The 23,291-nt window shown below is 29.5% G+C and overlaps 6 protein-coding genes across 12 annotated transcripts; 4 read left to right on the top strand and 2 right to left on the bottom strand.

The window, feature by feature from the left end:
• The first annotated feature begins 181 nt into the window (after positions 1-181).
• LOC100741157 (ubiquitin carboxyl-terminal hydrolase 36) lies at positions 182-7,196 on the top strand. 3 transcript variants are annotated; one of them, XM_033323303.1, is made up of 8 exons: positions 182-394; positions 1,395-1,937; positions 2,047-2,154; positions 2,247-2,473; positions 2,555-2,953; positions 3,030-3,949; positions 4,070-4,206; positions 4,749-5,089. In XM_033323303.1, the coding sequence occupies exons 2-8, from the start codon at positions 1,442-1,444 to the stop codon at positions 5,087-5,089; spliced, it is 2,628 nt and encodes an 875-aa protein (XP_033179194.1). In that variant the 5' UTR covers positions 182-394; positions 1,395-1,441. The 3 variants fall into 3 exon arrangements, with proteins under 3 accessions (XP_033179194.1, XP_012246322.1, XP_012246321.1); XM_012390899.3 differs by having other exon boundaries at positions 196-643; XM_012390898.3 differs by lacking the exon at positions 182-394 and having other exon boundaries at positions 1,442-1,937; positions 4,749-7,196.
• A 361-nt stretch (positions 7,197-7,557) lies between these two features.
• Positions 7,558-9,025, top strand: LOC105681403. The gene is made up of 3 exons (XM_033323304.1): positions 7,558-7,735; positions 7,897-8,115; positions 8,186-9,025. The coding sequence occupies exons 1-3, from the start codon at positions 7,592-7,594 to the stop codon at positions 8,465-8,467; spliced, it is 645 nt and encodes a 214-aa protein (XP_033179195.1). The 5' UTR covers positions 7,558-7,591; the 3' UTR covers positions 8,468-9,025.
• On the bottom strand, positions 8,585-14,534 carry LOC100742320 (vacuolar protein sorting-associated protein 8 homolog). Its single transcript, XM_012390915.3, has 15 exons — positions 14,374-14,534; positions 13,783-14,061; positions 13,400-13,693; positions 13,084-13,302; positions 12,830-13,009; positions 12,502-12,747; positions 12,261-12,401; positions 11,745-12,200; positions 10,893-11,638; positions 10,293-10,680; positions 10,054-10,221; positions 9,838-9,985; positions 9,530-9,770; positions 9,238-9,451; positions 8,585-9,132 (listed from the first exon to the last, which is right to left on the bottom strand). The coding sequence occupies exons 1-15, from the start codon at positions 14,452-14,454 to the stop codon at positions 9,031-9,033; spliced, it is 3,903 nt and encodes a 1,300-aa protein (XP_012246338.1). The 5' UTR covers positions 14,455-14,534; the 3' UTR covers positions 8,585-9,030.
• A 1,026-nt stretch (positions 14,535-15,560) lies between these two features.
• LOC100743236 lies at positions 15,561-18,680 on the top strand. Of its 2 annotated transcripts, none has more exons than XM_003492937.4 (3): positions 15,561-16,188; positions 17,442-17,630; positions 17,751-18,680. In XM_003492937.4, the coding sequence occupies exons 1-3, from the start codon at positions 15,925-15,927 to the stop codon at positions 17,985-17,987; spliced, it is 690 nt and encodes a 229-aa protein (XP_003492985.1). In that variant the 5' UTR covers positions 15,561-15,924; the 3' UTR covers positions 17,988-18,680. The 2 variants fall into 2 exon arrangements, with proteins under 2 accessions (XP_003492985.1, XP_012246339.1); XM_012390916.3 differs by having other exon boundaries at positions 17,805-18,680.
• Positions 18,681-19,720: 1,040 nt separating this feature from the next.
• On the top strand, positions 19,721-21,332 carry LOC100743117 (endonuclease III-like protein 1). The gene is made up of 2 exons (XM_012390918.3): positions 19,721-20,673; positions 20,853-21,332. Exons 1-2 carry the CDS (start codon positions 19,804-19,806, stop codon positions 21,258-21,260), a joined length of 1,278 nt encoding a protein of 425 aa, XP_012246341.1. The 5' UTR covers positions 19,721-19,803; the 3' UTR covers positions 21,261-21,332.
• LOC100749454 (nucleolar protein 12) lies at positions 21,261-23,116 on the bottom strand. 4 transcript variants are annotated; one of them, XM_012390922.3, is made up of 4 exons: positions 22,758-23,116; positions 22,052-22,183; positions 21,873-21,978; positions 21,261-21,817 (listed from the first exon to the last, which is right to left on the bottom strand). In XM_012390922.3, exons 2-4 carry the CDS (start codon positions 22,156-22,158, stop codon positions 21,329-21,331), a joined length of 702 nt encoding a protein of 233 aa, XP_012246345.1. In that variant the 5' UTR covers positions 22,159-22,183; positions 22,758-23,116; the 3' UTR covers positions 21,261-21,328. The 4 variants fall into 4 exon arrangements, with proteins under 4 accessions (XP_012246345.1, XP_012246344.1, XP_012246343.1 ...); XM_012390921.3 differs by having other exon boundaries at positions 22,052-22,229; positions 22,758-23,115; XM_012390920.3 differs by lacking the exon at positions 22,758-23,116 and adding an exon at positions 22,445-22,651.
• Between the last annotated feature and the right edge of the window lie 175 nt (positions 23,117-23,291).

The raw sequence follows: 23,291 nt of genomic DNA on the forward strand, positions 1-23,291 counted from the left end.
CGATGAATAATAAAAACATTTATGAACTTCACTCTTGTCATGTACGATTAAAATTATAAAATTGGGGAAAATACTGCCAAAATTTTTGAAGAATTACAAAATGAAAGCTGTACATGTGAATTTCGTGCAAATGTAATTCATGGAAACCAGGCTTTAAACTTGTGGCGCCTTCACGGTCGAATACACAGCACCTCCGATAGCATCGCAGAACCCAAGGGAAACGATTTAATGGCTACCGTTGTAATTGCAAATGGCTGACATAATGAAAGAGGATGGGTCTTGATTTCGCATGCCCAAAACTAACAGTTCTAAAAATGCCGTGTAATATTCACACGTGCTAATTTGAATAGTGTTTCTTGTTGAAATTATTGTCATAATTATACATGAATTAAACGTAAGTGGGATAAGTGTAACAAAGTACGCGGGAAAAAAATGACTCGTGGCCGGAGACACGCGCCCTCAGTTAAACTCATCCGGTAACCGTTTCGAGGCACGTAAGCGCGTGGAATTTCGAATTAATCGATAGCATTGTGATTCTACGTGGTCGTGGTCAGCAAATATCGTTTATAATGTAAAATGTGTTACAATACCGTTGATAAAAAATATTTGTATAAGATATAACGTATATAATCATCAGGAGAAGGTAAACAATGAATCTGTTGGCGCGGTATCTATTGCACACCGCGTGCTTTTAGTATACTTTGTTAAAGGTTCGGTGTGATGTCGTGTAATTACATGAAACATTTCACGTAATTTCGCCTGTTCTTTCATCGTATCGAGAAATTCATATATATCGTTGCTTCAATCCATCGTAAATAGTGCTTTCATAAATGAATTAATAGTGAAATTAACCCTTTTGACTCGGTATCTATGAAGCAGTGTATTTGTGGTAGATACATATCTTACGTGAGAAAGAAGGAAATGTTTGATTGTTGTGTCGTAGAAAATTTTATTTGCTTTTAAAACGTTTCTCCAAGTGATCTATCTAATAATTATATTATTTTATTATATGTTATAAAAAAATCTTAATTCTTTCTGCGTTTGATTACAAAATTTTGTAAATTATTTATTTTTTCCATAATATTCATTATCTGAATACCATATTGACTAGAAAAAATGTAAAAAATCTGAGTTTTTTAAATGTATTTATTAATGTTAAAGTTAATATGTAAATATGCATTCACTGGTATAATTTGCGTACTCATTTATATGCTATAAGATATTGCTTCTCGTTCATGTAAGAAGTATATGTTCTCAAACATTGCATGCATATTGCAAAAAATAATATTAAATATCAATATTATTTTTATCTTTTGATATCTTTAATTTTAATAATAGAATAGGTATATTATTTAATATAGTTATTTTATTCTTACATATTCTTTTGCATATAGGGAATCAAATAACAAAAACTTTTAATATAAAGTAAAATAAAGTGAAAATGCCTGCTGTAAGCATTTGTGACCCAGTTGCGGCTACTCTTCGTCGTACATTGGAAACTAATCAGTCCAAAACATCAGATGACTTAACAGCAAATTTAGTTACCAATGCATCAAGAATTCTTCAGTCAGAAATTCAATATAAAGAAGTTGATGATTATCAAACAACAATTCTAGATCAACTTAAAGCAAAATACATTGTATTAAGTTTACCAAATTCTGAAAATTCAGATGATAAAATGAAGGATGGTGCAAATTATATAAAGAAAAATGAAAAAGTATCGAAAGGACTCAGCTTGCCAGAGCCAACAATTACTTTATATTCTCCAAAGAAAGTTAGCCTAGGGTGGAAGGGTACATTTCCTGTTGGGGCTGGCATGTATAATGTTGGAAATACATGCTATTTAAATAGCACTCTTCAAGCTCTGTTTCATGTACCAGCACTTGTAAATTGGTTATTGTCAGACTCTCATCATACATCAAAGTGTGAACAAAATGGTAGGTTATTAAAATTTATAATTTACTTTACCATATTCTACACATTTTTAAGATATGAAATTATAATCCCACAGTTTTGTATCGTATTGTGATAATAGGTTAATTTTAGATGGAGGTGGAGAATGCCTTACATGTGCAGTGGCTAAGACTTTACAATCTAGTCACCAAAAATCAGGATGTGCTATCAAGCCATTCTACATATATAACAAACTAAAACGTAAGTATTAAATAATTATAAAATGTTAATTAATTATTATTAAATCTTATATGTTTGTTATATACATATATATATCTTATTTTTTCTATTAGTTATTTGTCGAACCATGGTGCCAGGGCAACAAGAAGATGCTCATGAGTTTTTACGTTATTTATTAGAAGGCATGGAAAAAGCCTACTTAGCAAGACACAAAGCTAGTAAACTAGACAGCTATTCTAAAGAAACAACACCTATCAACCAAATTTTTGGTGGTTACATTCGTACTGAAGTAAAGTGTCTACAATGTCGACATGTTTCCACTACTTTCCAACACTTTCAAGTATATATAATATACAGCTTTTCTAATAATCATGCTATTGATTAAGCATACAATAAACTAAATGTTTTCAATTTTCTGCAGGACTTATTAGTTGATATACGTAAAGCAAGCACTTTGGATGAAGCATTAAGTAGCTATTTTAGCCGTGAACAACTAGATAACAATGATTACAAATGTGAAGCTTGCAAAAGAAGAGTTCCTGCTACGAAACAATTTAGCTTAGAACGACCCCCTAAAGTGCTTTGTGTGCAATTAAAAAGATTCAGCGTTCTAGGAGGAAAAATATCTAAACATATAGGTTTCAAGCAAACTATAGATATGGGCCCTTATCTTTGGAAAGAACCAGGGGAACCTACGCAGTCACTTACATATAAGCTTATGTCGATAGTTACACATATGGGTCCATCAGTTAATTGCGGGCATTATACTGCAGTTGCAAAAGTCTCAACAGGCCAATATTATTCCTTTGATGATTCTTGTGTATGTATTAACGATATGTCTTTATTTGTAAAATATCGAACTATCATGTTAATACCAAAAATTCGTTTGTATATAGGTTCGTCCACTTAGTTTGAGTAATGTATTCAGTACAAATGCTTACATAATGATCTTTGAGATGGAACAACAAACGCAATCTCAGGCTCAAGCTCAACAAACTGTCAAATTAAATGGTACAATAACTGTGAACAACACATTATCTTCATCAGGAAGCCCTATGAATAAAACAATAACTCCCAAGGCATCAACATCTGGATTACACTCATTAAATGGATTAATCAATGGCACATCGATTAGTAAAGATAACACAGATAATGCAGAAACAAATTTACAAATATCAACAAATAAAAATGCGGGACTTCAATTTAATACCCAAAAAAGCGCAAATTTTATCGGACCACAGTTACCACAAAAATTACAAGATAAGTCTCAACCAAGATTAATTATGCATATTAAAAATGGGAAAATTTTGAATGGAAATAGCTTAGTTCCTTATGATGGATCTAGTGAAGAAGAAGATGTTAGTTCTAATGGAACATTAAAAAACCGCATGAATTTAAACATACTTACAAAAACAAACACTTCTGCTAATACTACTAATGGTACACAGAAATGTTCCCTAACAAAAAATGGTTCTCCTAAAATAAATCTTAATGTATCAAAGACAAATGGTAGTAGTGTATCTCAGAATCAAAGTAATGTAATACAATGTACAAAAACACAAAATGGTTCTAGCTGTAGTACCATTACAAGTACAATAAAGTATCAAAATGGTAAATCAGAAACAAATGGTAAGACAGAAAATAGTAATAATAATAGCAAAAGTAAGTGGCATCAATCTGTTAGAAAAACAGGACAGGACGATAAAATAATTACAAAAGCTTCAAGCAGTAGTATGAAAGGTTGGCAAGTTTCAAAGGATACATCTTTTTCTGCTACATCAACTGCAACACCAAACGGATGGTCCGTGACTGATAAGTAAGTTATATTTTATTTTTGATATAATGTTATTTAAAAAGCAATATAAATTAAGCATTATAATTCTAGCAAATTTAATTCAACGATGTTTAATATACGTATTTAAATATTTTTTCATAGAGAAGATATCCATAAAATTAGTCAAAATAATGGCACGCCGAGTGCTGCGGCTTTAAGAGATTTCAATGGAACAAATCGTTCCGATACGGTTTCCCATTTATTAAAGATGTCTCATCGTGGTTATGGCAGTTCTTCGGGTCAGTACAACAAAAGAATTCTATTGAAGAACCAATTGAATCCAGCTGCTTTCCCTTCAAAATCCTCATCAACCTATTGTGCGCCCATGCGTCCTAAGTCAAAAAATTCTACATAAAGCAATATAATAAACATACAAGGAGCGAAAATTCTTATTCGCTCAAATGTTTTGAAACCAAAAATCCCGCCAATAACTTTAATAAAAATAATAATAAAATAATAATAGTAATAAAAAGAATACTAGAAAAAAAAAGAATCTTTTCAGTGATAAATTGTGGATATTATAAAACATTATGAGCTATTGTTAATCCCTAAATTAAAAATATTTGTTTTGTTACACCTCTGCTAAGTCGGTAATAATAAAAAGTATATTTTGTGATTTATTAAAAAAATTATGTTAAGTGTTAAAGTAACACTATTAAATGACAAAAATATTAAAAACTGTGTACAAATATTTTTATTCTAAAAATTTACTGATAAAATAATGTCATTTTCTTATCAAACGAAATAGTGAGTACTAAAGTATATGCTTGTTTGTTTACAGTTGCAAATTGGAATGGTAACAGAACACATTTAGATAGAGAAGTTGATAATGATAGAAGGGAAATACGTAAGCGACATTTTAATGCAGATGATGAAGAAATAGATCGTGGTCGAGTCAAGAAAGTAAAAGATCATCGAACGTATGAAGAAAGAAGTAACTCGGGGTATAATCCTTTCCAGGAATATCAAAATGGCAAAACGTGGAACCGATCTCTTAGTGGTTATTATCGGAGACATTACTATAATACTTCCAATAATGCACGACCACGGCATGGCAGAAATTATAGGCCTCCGCATTACAGATATCATAATCATTCTCGTGCACATTGGCAACGAGAATAAAATAAAAAAGATAAGTTGTTGAGAAAGAATTTCGAAAGCAATCCAACGTCGAAAGACTTCGTTAGGTTTCAATTACGAAAGCAAATTATAATTTTTCAATACGTTAAAATTAAAATAAAGATGTGACAGTGTTGATTTAGATAATTAATGTTGGACATAATAAATATTCAACATTCATTATAATGAATCGCTAAACTGCATCGTAACAACCATGCATGTTCCTGACAGAGTCTTCATGTACTCTATTGTTGTTTGTAGCTCACGTACGTATGTGGACATTGTACTACATAGTACACGGGGGATGAGTATCAATAGCTCTGCCAATCTTGTGTTCAGTATGAACGGAGTAAAATTTGTTATAAAATTGTACTATACTATATGTGCGTTATTAATTTAGAGTGCGTATTAAAGAAATATATGTATGGATGCAATGGTTAAGAGTTTAAACAGTATATCGCTAAGTGTTTAAAATTTTCTTGTTAACTTTTTTATACTTTAGTTATGATCATAAAATAATGTTCATATTTAATTTGAAGTAACTTTCATATTACATAACAATGTAAAAATCTTTAATAAGTATTTTATACTAATCTTATGTTACTTATATTGATACCATTGTTGAATTAAAATTATAAACACAATATTCGACATATATATATATACTCGGTGTTTAATTGTTTATAGAACTTGATAAGTGTCCATACATTTTCAGACAAAAAAAGAATACATGTTAATTAACAGAAAATAAAGTTATGTGTAAAAATAAGTTAGTTTTAACGAGACGAAGATAAAATTAAGTTAAAAAAAATATTTTGAAAATTTTATGTCAATAACATCTTTCATTTATGATATAATAATCCGTCCTTTGTTTTAATTAACAAAGATACTCCTCCCTCATCGAGCTGTAACAAAAGCATTCAATTAAGCAGTCAATCTTGCTCGATCAAGAAACGTGGTCTTTGTCGTCGCTTACTGAAGAGAAATATATTCATAATAATTACAATGATTAATCAGTAAGTGAATGATTTCTCTTAACATGGTGAATGTGCATACTTGTGAATACATGTGACTTCAATTCTCTTTTTTTTAACATAATATATATATATATATATATTATATACAGGTAATTCCAGAGTGTTTGTGGAACTTGTGAATAATCGAGTGAAGAGTGTTTAATGGTAATGGATTAATAGTATCAAGTTATTGAAATATTAGTTTAAAAAGGAAAGAAATTGTAAATTACATATATAAGTGTAGAATTTTAATATTATGGATTTTTCATAGAGCATTAAAAATTGCAAAGCCATAGATAATTTGTTAAGCCAAGGATAAAAAAAAAAGCTGGCTTTTTCGCCTGCTCGTTATATATAATACCTCGTTATATTATTCTACAAATTAAATATTAGCCAAAAAAAAGAGATAAGCAACCATACGTTAAGATCTGATGATTGTTACAGATTTTATGGTACTCGATATTTTTCAGAAGATATATGACTTGGACGTACATGCTGGACCTGTATCTTTATCCAAGATATTAGTCGCAATTGAATAATCACATTAGCTTGATATTGCGGTGAATACAATATAATTACCGTAATATAGCCTTAAATTAAGCATCATGTTATTACATGCTCTAAAATATAATAACAATGGTTTCTGCATTGTATAAATTCATGTATCGTTTGAAGAATGAGATTTGAAGTTCTATAAAATCGGTACATCTGATACTGTAAACGTATGTGATATTGCTCTGTACAGAGGTGAACAACAACAAACACCAGATTTAATTTATGTATTAAGTATCACAAATAAAACGGAAATTGTCGTTTGTACAACATTCAAACTATCGATACAAACAGAGTGAGATGGACGTTAAATCCATAGAAACCAATTCATTTATACTATAAAGGAAAGAAAAAGACTATCGCGTTTTCGAGCGAAGATAATATAATCTGTAGACGCATGTAATGTATTTTTATTTTCATCTTGTATTCTTATAATTTGTTAAAAAGTAATTCTTCATATATATTTCTTCATTTACTCCGTCATCTTGAAATGGAGTGTCTGATGAAAAAGGAAGAGCCTTCGTCTAACGAACTCATAAAAACACTCGAAAAAAATGTGAGTAAGCAATTTGACCCTTTCATGCCTGAAATATATTCATATTAATTATTGCCATTAGATTTATTTAAATTAGTTTTTAAATTACCAATATAAAGGATTTTAAAAATTTCACGCGTATTATATACTGATTTCGAAGATGCATTTTTTTATTGTTTAGCATGAAAGAGTTAAATAATAAAAAAAATTAACAATGATTAGTGAATATTGGAAAAAAAAGTTGAGAAAGTGCATTACTGTTTACTTGAAAAACTGATTTTAAAGAATGTAAATAAAGATGAGCAACACAACATAGCACTGTCAACATTTATTTAGGTAGCGATCTTAAAAATAGAAAATCACTATAATTCAAAGATCAGTTACGAATTGGATGTTAAACTCATGTACTTCCATAACGTATCACGTAGTCTCGCGGATAAACTTGAATCTTTATGGAAATTAGCTGAAGCACATCAACCAACGGAAAATGAAATAAAACAATTTGCTGATCAAATTGCAGGTATATGGACTTCTATAAATCGTCAGGTAATATTTATTTTACTATTAAAAAAACTTTTTTTCATACTCAAAACTATGTTTTTTCACTTTTTATATTTGTTTAATTTTAATCTCACTCTGTTATTGCGAAATAAAGTATTTTGTTGGAGAAATATAGGAATTCTAAAATAATTTAACTATATGTATAGATTTATGAAAAATATTCTAAAATACGAATGGGTAGTGGAACATTGCATGGAGTACCATTATCAATAATTCTTAATAAAATAAAAAAAGAAATTATTCTATTCAAAGTATCATTACAACGTCATGAGTCCATTTATGATCAAGAATATATATTAAAAGGATACAAGCTAATTACCAAAAGTGAAAAATTTATAAGCAGCTTACAAAAATGTGATAGCAAGGTAAAACTTGCTTAATATTTTACTAGTATAAATATTAATATTTAATATAAATTATTTTTTCAAATTACAGTTGCAACAACTCTTATGCATATCAAATATTATGCCACGTCTTATAAAATTACAATCTGCGATTGATAAATATGTTACCACTATTGAATTACTACCTACAAGGAGTTTTCCTGCATATGACTTAAGTGCCTTTTCATTAGTTGCAAAATTATTGACTGGTGAACTACTTGGTTATGAATCAATTAATCCTAGTTATGTTCTAATGGAAAATATGCCTAAAAAGCCTGTTTTTATTATCAAAAACGTTAAACGCAAATCAATTCATCCATATTATCCAACATAAAATATATTTATAATCTGTACAGTCTTAGATATGAAATATCTAAAATGTTTTCAAATTGAACTATTGTATCTAGGATAATGTACATAAATATTAATAGTAAATAATGACTTTATATAATTAATTAATTATTATCTTTATTTACTTAATGACTGATATTTGGCAACGTGCTGCACATTGGGCAAATGGAATTTACATCGATAAAAGTATACAAGTCCTTATCAATACTATACACAATATAGCTATATTAATTTACAATATACAAAGATACAATATTCGAATCCTGCTAAGCAGAAAAATATCTTAAATACCACAGTTCCAGAAATAGTGAAAAATATGGATGGCGTATTTTTATATATGTAAAAGAAAGCCTTGATAAAAACAATTATAATTTAATTTTGCATATAAAATATGATAACAGAACAATCTAATTGTTCATGGAATGAAAAATAAGAGATCCAATGTAATATATAATACATGTATAACACGCAGCAGTCATTTCTACTAACAGACTGTTACACACCAGGGGTAAGTGTGATATTAAATTGTGATATTCAAAGACTAGATTAAAAAATACCCTCAAGATCCGGTAAGGAAGTAGGTGGTGCAAGTCTTAGAGAAAGATCTTTATTACGCATAAATTCTGGTGGTAGAATTTGTTTATGTTCCTACAAAACAACAAATTTAAATTTTACTATAAAAATATCAACAATATCTTAATAATATACATGTATGATATATTTATTTAGAAACGAAATTAATATATTACTTACATGGAATGATTTAGTAGTATGTGTGATATTAGTAACAATAGGTGCCCATCCCTTAGACTTTAAACATTTATAACAAGATTTAGGTTCTCCTAAACATTCTGAATGAAAACCATGCCCACAACTGAAAACTATTATGTATTCCGTACATTGTGATAACAAATGTCTACATATTGAGCAGATTACTGATACGCTTGCACAAGCTCTTCCTGCATCCCTAAAAAACATAAAAATGTTAGTATTAAATAACTATTACGTTAGTATTAAAAAATTACTTATATGGACCTATACATACCTAAGCGACTTTTTCAGTGCCTTGTGAAGCTCCAAACTGACCAAACGTGCAGTAGTTTCAACTAAAGTTTGTTCATATCGGGAATGTGTAAGTACTCCAGATAATAATTTTCTTATGTCACCTATTGTTCCACTTGTCGCCAATGGATGTTTCAATATTTGCTCTAATACAGTTGATAATGCTGTTGTTCCACTAAGAAATTCTAGTGCAATTCTTAATAATTTTCCGCTTAATTTTTCAACTGTAATTTCGTTAGATAATTAGAAAGTATTATTTACGATTTGCCATTATGTCAAAATATACCATACCTTCTTTGTTAGTACTATTTGAATGTGTTTGAAGTATAGTTTCCACAAGTGGCATCCAATCTAAATTTCCTGCAGATCGTCTGCATATTCCTGCTAGTTGTATTGCACTGTGAATTGATGCATTTTCTGATACTTTGTTCTGACAATACTAAAAGTAAATATTGTTAAAATAGAAAGTAATAATTAATATTATTACATTATTTTCATACAATGTACCAATTCTAAATTATTTTGAAATTCTTTCAAAAGAATATCAAACGCATCCTGATAATTTCCCAATTTTTCTAACATTACTGCTTCAGCATCTTTGTGATTCGCTTTCTGAACTATTTGCAATGCTTCATTTAGTCTACAACCATGAAATCCTTGAATATGCTCAACAACCTAAATTTTAAAAAATAACTAAAGTTAATAATATATTTCAATATCTATCTATAGTACAAAATTTTACTAACATGGTCTGGTTGTAATTTACACATTAATTCCAAATATTTTTCTAACATTTCAGTCGTAAGCTCTAATGTGATATCTTCTTCTTTGTATTGTACTATTTGATATAAAGCTTCTAGTAAAGTATATTGTAAGGTTGGAGTATTTTCTAGTATTTGTAAAATTTCAGAAACGTTGTTTTGCAAATGTGTTGCTATCAACATAGCAAATTGATTTGCATTAATTCCCACCAGAGCTACGGCATTTGCCATTATGACTAATTGCAACGAATTTGGAGAAAGATGTTTTAACCAGAGCCAAATATCATGATGTCTAGATGGATGCAGTATCATACATTTACAAACTGCAATCCAATTTTCTCTGGCGCTATACAGCAACTCCGCAACACGCATACTGTAACATTATATACTGCGATACAAGTTACTATGTATGATGCTATTAATATTAATAATGCTATATAATTTCTTGAAATGTAATATTGACAGGTACACTATAATATTTTTTTTATGAATATATTCTATCTAGCTAATAAAAATGTGGTACACAATCAAAATTAAATAATAGTATACATGTGTAAAGTTTTATATTTATATACATATACTTACAAATTGGCTCTTTCTGCTAAATTAAGTAAAGTATTATCCGATATATTACGCAATTTTTTTGAACGCAATAATCCCAGTATTGCACTTTCTTTATCAGTCTTAAGCTCGTTTGATGATCCCATACTTGAGTCAGTACATAATATTTCTATCATTTTATTTAACATACTAGGTTCTAAATTAACAGTATTTTCTGCAACTTCATTAGCTATAAATATAAGAACTAAATTTCTCTGTTCGTCAGTAATATAATCAGGATTCCTTGGACTTAAAGGTGTGCTAGGCATAACGATATTTAATAATATATCTATGAGTCTTTGCCGTTGTCTGAGACCCATCTCAGACGTAAATTCCGGCTCTTGGAAGGCAATTGCTATCACGTCGAGGAACCCTTTTGCGTCAAACTGTAGCAAAGTTCTTAGATACGGATATTGTCTTTCTGTATCATTAGCCAAACTCGAATGCTGTGAAAGCAATGCTCTTAATACATCTGTTTTTGCTCTTTGGGACATACCCTCGGGAAGTTCATCTCTGGGAAAACCACGACCGGCAAGACAGCAACTAGCATAGACCAAAAGTGCATTGCCAAGTTGTATACTATCTCGAGTTAACGAATCCTTTGAATTCGTTAACATATTTTGTAATATTGGTACTAATTGATGAATTGAAGCAGTAAAGTCACCTAATGCCGTCGTTTGAAGGTGTATTAAAGCTTCCCAGAGACCTCGTTGCCGACAAAGTGTTGTTACCTATAATATTTTTAGATACAAGTAAGTACTTTTAGATTGAATTTTCATAGATTACCTTTTTTTAATCAAATAAAAACATTAAAAAAATATAAATATGTTTACTTACTTGATGGATATCTAAACAATCAACATCTAATAACACTATAATTGCTTGAAGCGAATCTACTTTTTCTTCTTGATCGTAAAGGGTAACTAGCTGTTGAGCTATTAACGGTGGTAGTCGCGGTCGTAAGCTCCCATCCAATAAAGGATTTTCGAGGGCATGTAAATAACTCGCTTTTAATCCTTCGGACTCCGAAACTAAGTCCCATAATTTTCCAAATAATAAATCTGTATTTTCTAGTTGTATACAATAATCTACACAAGTTGTGACTATTTCAAATTCTGCATTTTCGTCTGCAAGACAGTGATTCAATTCTTCCATATATTGAATCAAAACTTGACATACTTTATCGCGAGCTATTTGTTTACGACGTTGTTTCGAACCACGTAGACCAACAACTGCTTTCCCTTTATCTTGATAAAAAGAAAGTCCTAAAGCTAATGCTTCTGGATATCTTCTCTGAAATGACAAAATATGTAATAAAGTAAAAAATTATATAATTCCAATATATGTACGAACCTGCATCGTTAAATGTCGCAATCGTTCAGTCCATGTCCGTATACAGACTACATGTAAACTTTTGGTACCCAATAGTAAAAGTTGAGTACCAAATGTTACAACAGTATTATAACATGCTCTTTCACCAGCCAATGCCATTGCCTGTAGTTTTATAAAACAAAACAATGTGATTATCAACCTAAATTTGATAGATTATTGATCTAAAATTGATAATTAAATAGTACAATGATTTGATTAATACCTTTGAAACATTTCCACCAGTGGACAGACCTTTGAAATGGCTAGATGCATATGAAATACCAACGCGACTCATATCTAAAGTTTCCAAGTTATCCTGTGCTCTTACATCTAATAAATGTAATCTTTCTTGTGTATCCAATACTGCTAATGATCTCGGATTTAACCATCGTAAGTTACTTATTGTATATGGAAGAGTCATTCTTCTTAAGGGAGATAATTTTACTCTTGAACCAGCTTCAGTACATACCTAATAAAAAAATTTTATCAATATATATTTATTAGCAATATAGTTGTTTAATAAATAGAATTATGTTATATAAACTGTATACTTGATAAAAATGAACCACATCATCTCTTGCAAGAGCCAGAACAGGATCAATTACACGAGAAGCATCTGCTGCTTGTATAACAACAAGCTGCCAAGATAGTTGTGGTGGTGCTATAGGTGCACCAGATAAAGGATGAGTTAACACAACACGCATTCGTGGTCTTATGCAAACTACTATTACCTACAAAATTCAAGTAATATAAGATTACATGTATACTACAAATATCAAAATCTTTTTTAGCAATAGATAAAAACCTTTGATAATGTTGCCATTGCCACTAAGGTATAATTTTTCAGGGCATGTGATGGCAGATGATTCAATAACAATGGTTCTAATGTACACACTTCACCTCTAGATCCACTAAATAAACACCTGCTATCACAGCCTCTTACACCCATAACCCTTGTAAAATTTAATTCAAAAACGGATCCACCACTATCACTACATAATGCTACCTTTGGTGAATCTGTGAACTATACAGAAATTGTTTTTTATTAATGAAAATTTCACACAATTATATGTCAAGTTATATGTCACAGTTATATGTGAAATGATATGAGATAATCTCACTTTAACATGTAACACAGCTGTATCAAGAGGATGTACATCAGTAAGTGTCCTTAATACTTTTCCATTAGAACTATCTATCATTAATATATGTCCTCTAGCAAATCCAGCTAATATCCTGCTTCCATCATGATTGAAACATAATGCAGATACAGATCCTTGGTGCCTTGCTTCCTGATCACACCATCTTAATGTCTGTGAAGAATCAAAACCTAATACCAGACCATGACTAGTTCCAACTACTAACATATTCCCTCCAGCAGCAACTGCACTTGCTAACCCAGCATTAACCTTCTCCTATACAAAAAAAGAAAAACAATTAAAGACAATATATTATAAACTCAACGTAATTACAGGCTTTTGGTAAAGAAAATATTTTCCCTCACACTAGCTGATATAATTTGTGACGATATCCCTTTTAATATAACATGTCTCAAAATAGCACCAGAGGACGTTGGTTGTGAAGCTTTGTTTGATTTATTTAAAGAGTTTAAGGATAAATGGCTCCCAACACTTGTTGTTTCACTACTCCCTAGCTTTTCACCTGATGTTAAACCAAAGTCATCATCTGTTCCAGATAATGATGTACAATCAGGTTCTGTCAATATACTTTCTAAGGAGGGTAATTCTTCCACAGCTGGTATAGCATACTCTGTGTTATCCAACTAAAATTATAAAATATATATAACTCCAATAGATTTGGCAATAAAATATGATAATTTAGGTAATAATATAATTAAATTTAATAGAGTAAAGTGAGAACGTAAGTAAAGGTAAAATAATAAGAAGGAAGTATATAATAGATTTCAATATCAACAAAGTAAAATGAAATAAAATAATTGCAATTTCTACATGTTATACTAAGTTTATAAACATACTAAAACAGTAATAGAATAAGAGAGTTATGAGAACATAACCTGAAAATTAGAAATTTTATACTGTACTTAAACATTTCTACAGCGAATATAATTAATTACCTCTTCGATATCTAAATTAATAACCTCTGTTGCGAGGTATTCTTGAGACCCAGCATCCGACCCCAACCCATTTTCAGCCATTTTTTATCCCACCTGTCATTCCACAGCTGATACACGTAAATATAGCGGCCACTCATTAAGCTATAGGACATATACAATGATAGAATCTGCAGTATATATGTACATATGCATGTGCAATTTACGGTATTTTTTATATTCATATATTGATATTTTTTTTTTACATATATATACGTACATATACATTAATCGCTGACATAATTAATTATCTTTATAGAAAATTTTATAATTTAGTTTTAAATTTATACATGAAGAAACATTAAAAGTCTTTTGATTTACAGAGTATTTAAATTTAAACATTTTAATTTTTACTCTTTAATCTTTTGAGAAAACATAAAAGAAGTAAACACATATTTAATTCGTAGGGCTTAATTTGATCAGTTTATGAAGCAGAATAACACTTCATATGTATTTTCGTTTATTTATTTACAAGAAAGTACGTAAATTTTTACGAATCTACGGATCATAAAATAGTGGAACCGGTTTCTTTTTTAAGAAAACATAAAATAGGAAACGAATCAAATATAACGTTTATTCATAAATCGTTTATTTTTATGTGTTCTGGAGTATAGTTTTTGGGTGTAACAACTTATCTTATTTGTATGATATAATAGAAAAGTAATAAAACCGCTATCACTATCACAGGTGTCATATTAAACTAAAGATAAGAATGTAGATTCACATGTTACATCTGGACTTAGTTATAAAACCGTATAATTATTAACTTACATTTTCATAAACATGTAGCATTTAATATTTTTTTATTTAACTACAATAACAATTATGGACATTTCGTTAATTATCTTTTATATTTTACTATATTATGTTCTAATAAAAATCTCGTTTAATAAAAATCTATTACGCAGCTTGGAAATTATTTCGTTTTTACGAGAATTTTATCTCATTAATTCATCAGTAGAACAATCTTGAAGTTCGTATAATGTCTTTTACAGAGTTAGTAATTATTTTATTATTATTCTCAAAATTAATCTGTAATTATCAAATATGTAATCGTATGAAATCCGATTATGGTGTCACCATGCGGCTATAGTATAATCTCTAACATTGATATCACTGGTATAACTCTAATCCGTGATATCTATGACATACGTAGTAGGTTTTTGATACATGACGTCTGGGCATCTGTATGTCATACCTGATCATAGTTGCACATTGTATCTGCATTGCGAATATATATATATATATATACATATGCGTGTGTATATACCAAGAAAAGGGTGAAAAATTACCATTACAGTGCACGAAATAAAAGTTCAGAAGTAATTAGAAGCATTGATCGAAAGTTGACACGTTAACAACGGAATAATATCACTTTGTGCGTTGTATTGGGTAATACCATTTTTTTACCCATCTCCTATCAATAGATTTAACTAAAAGTTTTACGCGTGATTATAAAGTGCCCATCCGTGGGCCGAGAAAATTGTAAAAATTGCGTATATTTCGCGAGAAGATATGCCAGATAGTGGTGCTGTTTATCAACCTACAACAGTAGGTTACACATATGATAGCGGAGGTGACGGTGCTGTAGGTGGTAGCAGTTTAAGAAGTGGTTTCTGGAGAGTTATATCAAGACATAAACTCAGCTCTAGGAAATGGTTCGAATGGGTATTACTCTCGGTTGCTTTATCTTTTTTCATTGCTGGTTTAACGATGATGCTGGTCAGTTTTGTATCCGATGACACATCACAAGAAAATAAAATAGAGATCATAAGAAAGGTACTTATAACCTTCTTACACTATGATGTTTCGTATTTATGAGTATCTTAATCTCTGATAGATGATAGCAGCATGACATATATTTAAATGAAATCATGATCTGTCTTTGTATTCAAAATATGTAAATGCATGATGTATACATAGTACATAGCCTTACTTTAATTAACAAGTGTCTTGTTACTTTGGTATTTAAAAGCTGACAGTAATTTTTATTTTATTCCAAAAAATTTCTATTGGTTTACATTCTAGGAAAATAATTTTTTTGCATTGGTTTTCATTATTAAAGAATATTTTATAATAATAGTAATAAAACATAAATATTCATTATAAAATTGACTTTTAATACTTCATATCTGCTCATTATTTTTATTATCTTCTTTATTATACATATATATTATAGATATATATTATACATACATATGTATATATTTGATATAGTAATATACAGGGTAAACCACAATTTCAAGCACCAACCAAGCTCAGATTTCACTGAAGATAGAGAAAAATTATAGAGAGAACTCACTTTTGTTTTAGAATGCAATGCAGTAGGAAAGTGCAATTGCACTTCTTTCTCAAATTGAAGTCTATAATTTTTTATTAACCAGTTAATATTCTTTTCATTAATATTTATTTTTTAATACTCTACGAGAAAATGTCAAGGTACTTTGGGTCAAAATATGCTTAGTTTAATAGATATCTCAAATTTAATCTTGTGAAACTTTGATTATGAGAAACAAGGAAACATACAGGGCAGAATGCTTGCGTTTATGTTTTCCTTATCTTTCTTAAACTAAATTTGATGAAATTAAAATTAAAGTATCTTCTAAACTAAGGATATTTTCAAATATCTTAATACCTTTATAGAGAATTGAATGATTATAAAAAATTATAGAATTCCACTTAGAAAAAGAATGTAATTGCAGTTTTCTAGTGCAACGTTGCATATTGAAAGGAAACAAATACCTGTGAACATAGATTTTGTACATTCAATATTTCTCTCCACGATTTTTCTCTATCTTCAACAAAATCAGAGCTACAGCCAGCCCCAGTTGAATGGTCAACTCTGTATAAGGCTAAATAAGAAGGACACAAAATACTATCATTATTGCTTATGCATTTTCATGCAAAATATATTTATAAAAATGTATAAAATCGACTTTTTGATGCTTCTAAAGTAAATTATTTTATCAATTATTTATGTGTTTTTGTTGCCTAATGTATGAAACTAAATTCAAAAATAATTATACATAAAGGTAAACGAGAATCCAACTACATCTGCAACAAGCGTTGAAGAACATATTGAAGATGCTGCAAAAAGTTCCATAGCATTAGGTGCTAGCATGATGTTAGTAGGGCTTCTATTGGGTTTCGGTTGGGCCTGGCTGCGTTTCTTCCGTCGTGGTAAATCTCCAAGAGGTGGAATGGTTGGAAGTAGTGGTCAGGTAGGCACAATTTGTTTGGTAGATTTATATTTTATGTTTGGTTTTATTTACCGGAAGCCATCCATGTGTGTTTTGGCTCGTACGTTTCTTTATCTTATATACGCGTTGCTATGAGGAAAGATGTTGGGCGGTTTGAATCCATCAACTGACTTGCTGGTGGGTTCCACTTCGCAGTACGGGCCGGTACTAACGGAGTTGCCGAGTCAACTGAAGCTGAAGCAGACAAGTTCGCATGATACTCCAGCAATACCACTTTCTGATCAGGAAGAAGAAACGCGTACCTTAATGCAGGATTCTACAATTCCTTCGGTTGTCTCCACTGGTCCTAATACCATTGCTAATCAGATTCCCGGTTGAGTACAAAGGTTAAATGCGTCGATGTGTAGTAAGAACACACGATGCGAACATTCTTTTAATTTTATGTGAACCAACCTTAATCACAATTTTTGTCATTTTTGTGAATTATGTGGTTTATTTACACAGGCGAATTATTCTTTCTTTATCTTTTCTAGTAGTAATTTTATTTGATGACGATACATATAAATTTATTTGAACACTTTTGCCTGACTTTAAAATGTAAGAAATTTTATTTCCGTGAATTATCAGCACAAGTCATAGCGTAACATATCATTTACCATATTTTTCTTAAATTTTACCTTTTAGTTTGTATCTATGCATTCCTCCACTCCGTCCATTATCATTGGTAATATGTTAGATAAGCATTGAATCCAGATATTACATATAGTAAATTTTAGAAGAATTTATTTACAATGCAATATAAGCTATTTAAAAAAATATATTATTTTGATTATTATTTAAATACATAGCATGTTTAATAGTAATACTAATATCGGTTGTCTTGATATAATAGTAATTTATATTAGCACATTATTGGTCTGAATTGGCCAGTTATGAATGCATGTATAAACAAACAATATTTTGTATTATTCTGCCCAGTTTAATATGATGGCAGCATTAAGTATGACTGACAATATTTGTAACAAACTATTTGCTCACCTTATATGTATGTATATGGGAAAAAATGAGCTCTAACACAAGGTGGTATTAGGAAAATAAAGGTATGTGTATATATTAGGATAAAGTACATAAAGTATAATACAAAGTAATCCCATCTTTTCAAAATAAATTGGTATGGTTGTGATATGGAGCAGTGAAGGGAAATACACTGCACAATTTTTGTTATATTACTTTATCGTTTTTATACTTATGTTATTTATAGTTAATACTTCTAATTGCATGCAATTTAGTTAGTATATATATATATATATATATACTAATATACATATAAATACTTTTTACAATATAAGTATTTTAACATTCTGATGAAATTTTGGACTCTGTTTTACTGACTTTTCGTATATCTATTGAGACTGGGTAATATTATGTATATATAAGATAATCTGTGGTTAAGCCATTCTGACTATCAGCTACAAATTTTAAATGATTATTGAAATTTCTAAATAATAATCTTTATTTATATATATAATTTTACTTAAATTTGAAATTGCATTTACAAAACAAAAGAACAATTTCCATTGTATAAAATAATATCATTAAATTTTTGTCTATCACGCATTTTTTTATATATAAGTTTCATTTTTTCCTTTTTTTTTTAATTGATCTATTTTATTCGTTATAATGTAATATAATTCGTTAAAATAACACTTCACAAATATGAATATTTAAAACAAAGAAATTAAATAAGTATCTGTCTGGATTCAATGCTACCACAGAATGAATATGCATTAACAATAATATTATTTCAATGATTTATGTGAAATCCGTACTATATTAGTTAATGATTTATTCATTCATTTATGTAAGTATTTTTATTAAATAAGAAAAATAAATAATTAAAAAATGACATATAGTCTTATTAAATCTTTATTATTCCACTTTTTCTTCGCGTGTACGGATTTTTGAAAATATAACAATAGACTTCAATTTACAATATATTATATTTATTTTATTATATAAATACAACATATTTGATTTAATATAATCATTTAATATATATATTTAATTAGTAGTTATTAGTAGTATCTGGTAGTATGTATTTATATACGCATTTGATGAGTATAAATAGATCATCAATTTTTATATTGCTAAATTTAAATTATTAGTTCAAATCACGGAAGAAGCGCGGAAGGTTATGTTATCTTTGAATTATATTGCTGTTTGCCGACATGACATTCTTTTGTTTATCTCAAGTAGAGCTCTAATATATACTTCATCGCGTCGTAACCTTTATAAAATGAGTAAAAAGTTAAAGCTTGATGTCCTTACAAAGCCAAGGTCCTTACGATCTGAAAATAAAGGTGACAGTAAAAATATATCTACAACATCGGGCTATTTTGATGATAAAGATGCTTCACCAAAAAAAATTGTGAAGAAGAAGCATACACCAGTTAAGATAAAACATGAAGAAATGAAAGATGCAGCTAACTCGAAAAATAGTGAAATTAAAATTGAAGATTTACAACAAAATGAAACCGTGAAAAAAGACCGTGCACCAGTAAAAATAAAGTATGAAGAAATGAAAGATGTAACCGACTCGAAAAATACCGAAATTAAAGTTCAAGATTTACAAAATAAAACCGTGAAAAAAAAGCGCACACCAGTAAAGATAGAATATGAAGAAATGAAAAATGCAACTGAGTCAAAACCCAATGAAGTTAAAGTTGAAGATTTACAAGATGGAACTGTGAAAAATGAGACCGTAGAAGATAAATGGATGCCATTAAATTGGGAAACTATTTTAGAAAATGTTAAGGAAATGCGAAAACATAAAACAGCACCTGTAGATGAGATGGGTTGTCACAAATGTATAGATCCAAATGCTACTGCCAAAGTTGCTAGGTATCAATCATTAATAGCATTGATGCTCAGTAGTCAAACTAAGGATCAAGTTACTCATGCTGCCATGCAAAGATTGATTACTTATGGTTGTACTCCAGAATTAATATCAGGTACTCCTGATGATACTCTTGGAAAACTTATATATCCAGTTGGATTTTGGAAGGTATAATTTATATCTTAGTAATTACTTGAACTTAATATTGTGGTTTGTTAATACTTAATTATCATGTAAGTAAGATATATTAAAATAGTATAAAATCATAAAAAAGATTTTATTAGATGTTAAAGAAGTAAAGAATTACTTAAATAGTATGTCAGACCAAAAGAAATTTTACTTTTCAGAGAAAAGTACAGTATATTAAGAAAACTTCAAAAATTTTAATTGAGAAATACAATGGTGATATTCCTAGGACTCTGAAAGAGTTATGTCAATTACCAGGTGTAGGACCAAAAATGTCACATATATGTATGCAAATAGCATGGGGTGAAGTTTCCGGTATTGGAGTGGACACACATGTACATCGTATTTGTAATAGATTAGGATGGGTAAAGAAATCAACTAAAATACCAGAAGATACTCGAATTGCAGTGGAAGAATGGCTTCCCAAAGATCTCTGGAGCGAGGTAAACTATTTACTTGTTGGATTTGGACAAGAAATTTGTTTACCACGATTTCCTAAATGTGATGAATGCCTAAATAAAGATATATGTCCATCTAGCACAAAAAGCAGTATGAAAAAAAAGACATAGTATTGTAAAAATGTTTATTATAAATTATATTTATTTACAATATCTAAAAAAGAACTTTGTGAGATGATTTAATGATTTAACTTTTTTTTTAATTTCCCACTACGTTTCTTAGCTTTTTCAACTCTTTTACGTTTCCTCATACTCTCTTTCTTATTCTTTTGACGTTCCATTTTCTGCTTTTGTTGGAATGCTTTACTCTTCTTCACTTGTTTCAATGCAGCTCTTTTTATTGCTTTCTTTAAATCTTTTCTATTGTCAATTTGCTTCTCTTTTACATTTTCTTTCAAACTTTTAGTTTGTTTCTTTTCATTTAAAGGCATCCCTACAATTTCTTCATCATTTTCAGAATCTTTATCACTCTCTTCTGTCTCATTACTTTCCACTTCATCAGTGCCTTTATTTTCACCAATTAATGCATTCTTCTCTGCTAGATCTGCAACATTTAATTCCAAAATACTGACAGTATGTCCTTCTGTTTCATATTCTTCTTGAGATAGTAGTTGTTGAATTTCAGGAACATCACGGCTTGATAATAGCTTTTTATAACGTTCTCGTGCCTGTAAAAGCAATACTTTATTATTGCATCACAATAAAATTCATATGAATACTTTCCTCATGTTTAATTCTTTTTCGTTCTTCTTTTAATTGTTGTTGCAATTCGTCTTTAGCTTTCTGTTGCCTTTGTAATTTCCTTTTACGAAACCCCTTCAGAAATTCTCTGCATTTAAAAATATAAAATGTACATATAACTTATAATCTATATAATCTACAATTGATATTAATATAAGTACCGTCTCTTGTTCTCATCAAATACAAGAGTAATCTTGCGTTTCTTTGGCTGATTCCGCGTTCTATTCACATTGAGCAATTTCGGTTGCATTTTTATGTGTGGCGCCATGTGCACGTGTGAATATATATTAGTTCTAGGTTATATCGGTAAGAATTATATTTTACAGTTCTTTAGATTGTCTACATAACAAAAAATAATGTAAAATAATAATTGAACTAATATAAAAACAAGACTATTTAAAATTTTGTTATTCAACATTTTATTAATTTAAGAAAATAATCAGATGAGCATTCGCAGATGACAGAATTTTGCAAAATACATTTCATAATTTACATAGGAGATACTACAAAATTAAAGACTAAGTATGTATAAAATAGAAGTTTTTAAAGCTTACTGTATACGTCAATACTGTTCACTTAATACATAGAAATTTTGTTAGAGATATTGTTAAAATTTTGAGGACACATATATTACAAGTATAAGGTGTACTACAATATACTACTTAAGAAATTACTTCTAAAATAGTTATAATTCATGGAAGATTATGTATACTTTATTTCAGGAATATTTTCTTAATAAAGATTAAAAAGAATCGTTTATTTTTAAGTAAAGAAAAATGTATTGCACAAAATGAAAGTTAGTATCTTTTATTTGAAGTTTTTTTACACTTATTAATAGTTTCTAACATAATTATTCTATAAGATTACCGTTTCTTTTTATTTATTTAACACATTACTAAAATACAGTCTAGTAGTCTCGGTAGTCTGTTACAATACATATCAGTGTCTCTTTATAAAGCCACTTATGGTGGCAGCGATGGTTAGCTAACACAGTAAACTCCCTGGTCAGTAAACGCGGCGTTACTGGTATTTAGGTTATAATTTAATTATATTAACACATTTTGTATTATTGAAATAACGTTTATAGATAGTACACCCTAAAGCATCTAATTATCTTAAAATACTCAAAATATTATCATTTAACGTGTTTTGGTTGTATCTTCCACAATTGTGTTAATTACATACGAATAATACTCGAGCAAACATAGCATGGAAGTGACTTTATGAAACCATCCTATAAAATATCTAATTGCGCATGCGTAAGAAGTCCTTTACATGAAAAGAATCCCCCAATCTAGTAGAACGTAACAGCATCGGAGAGAACAGAGGTGGAAGAAAGCATTGGTTATTTACGGCGAGAATGTATCTGGTGTAAATGATTGGTTCCTTTCACGAAGAGAT

The sequence above is a fragment of the Bombus impatiens genome, unplaced genomic scaffold (genome assembly GCF_000188095.3).
Source record: "Bombus impatiens unplaced genomic scaffold, BIMP_2.2 scf_0899, whole genome shotgun sequence".
Lineage (NCBI taxonomy): Eukaryota > Metazoa > Arthropoda > Insecta > Hymenoptera > Apidae > Bombus > Bombus impatiens.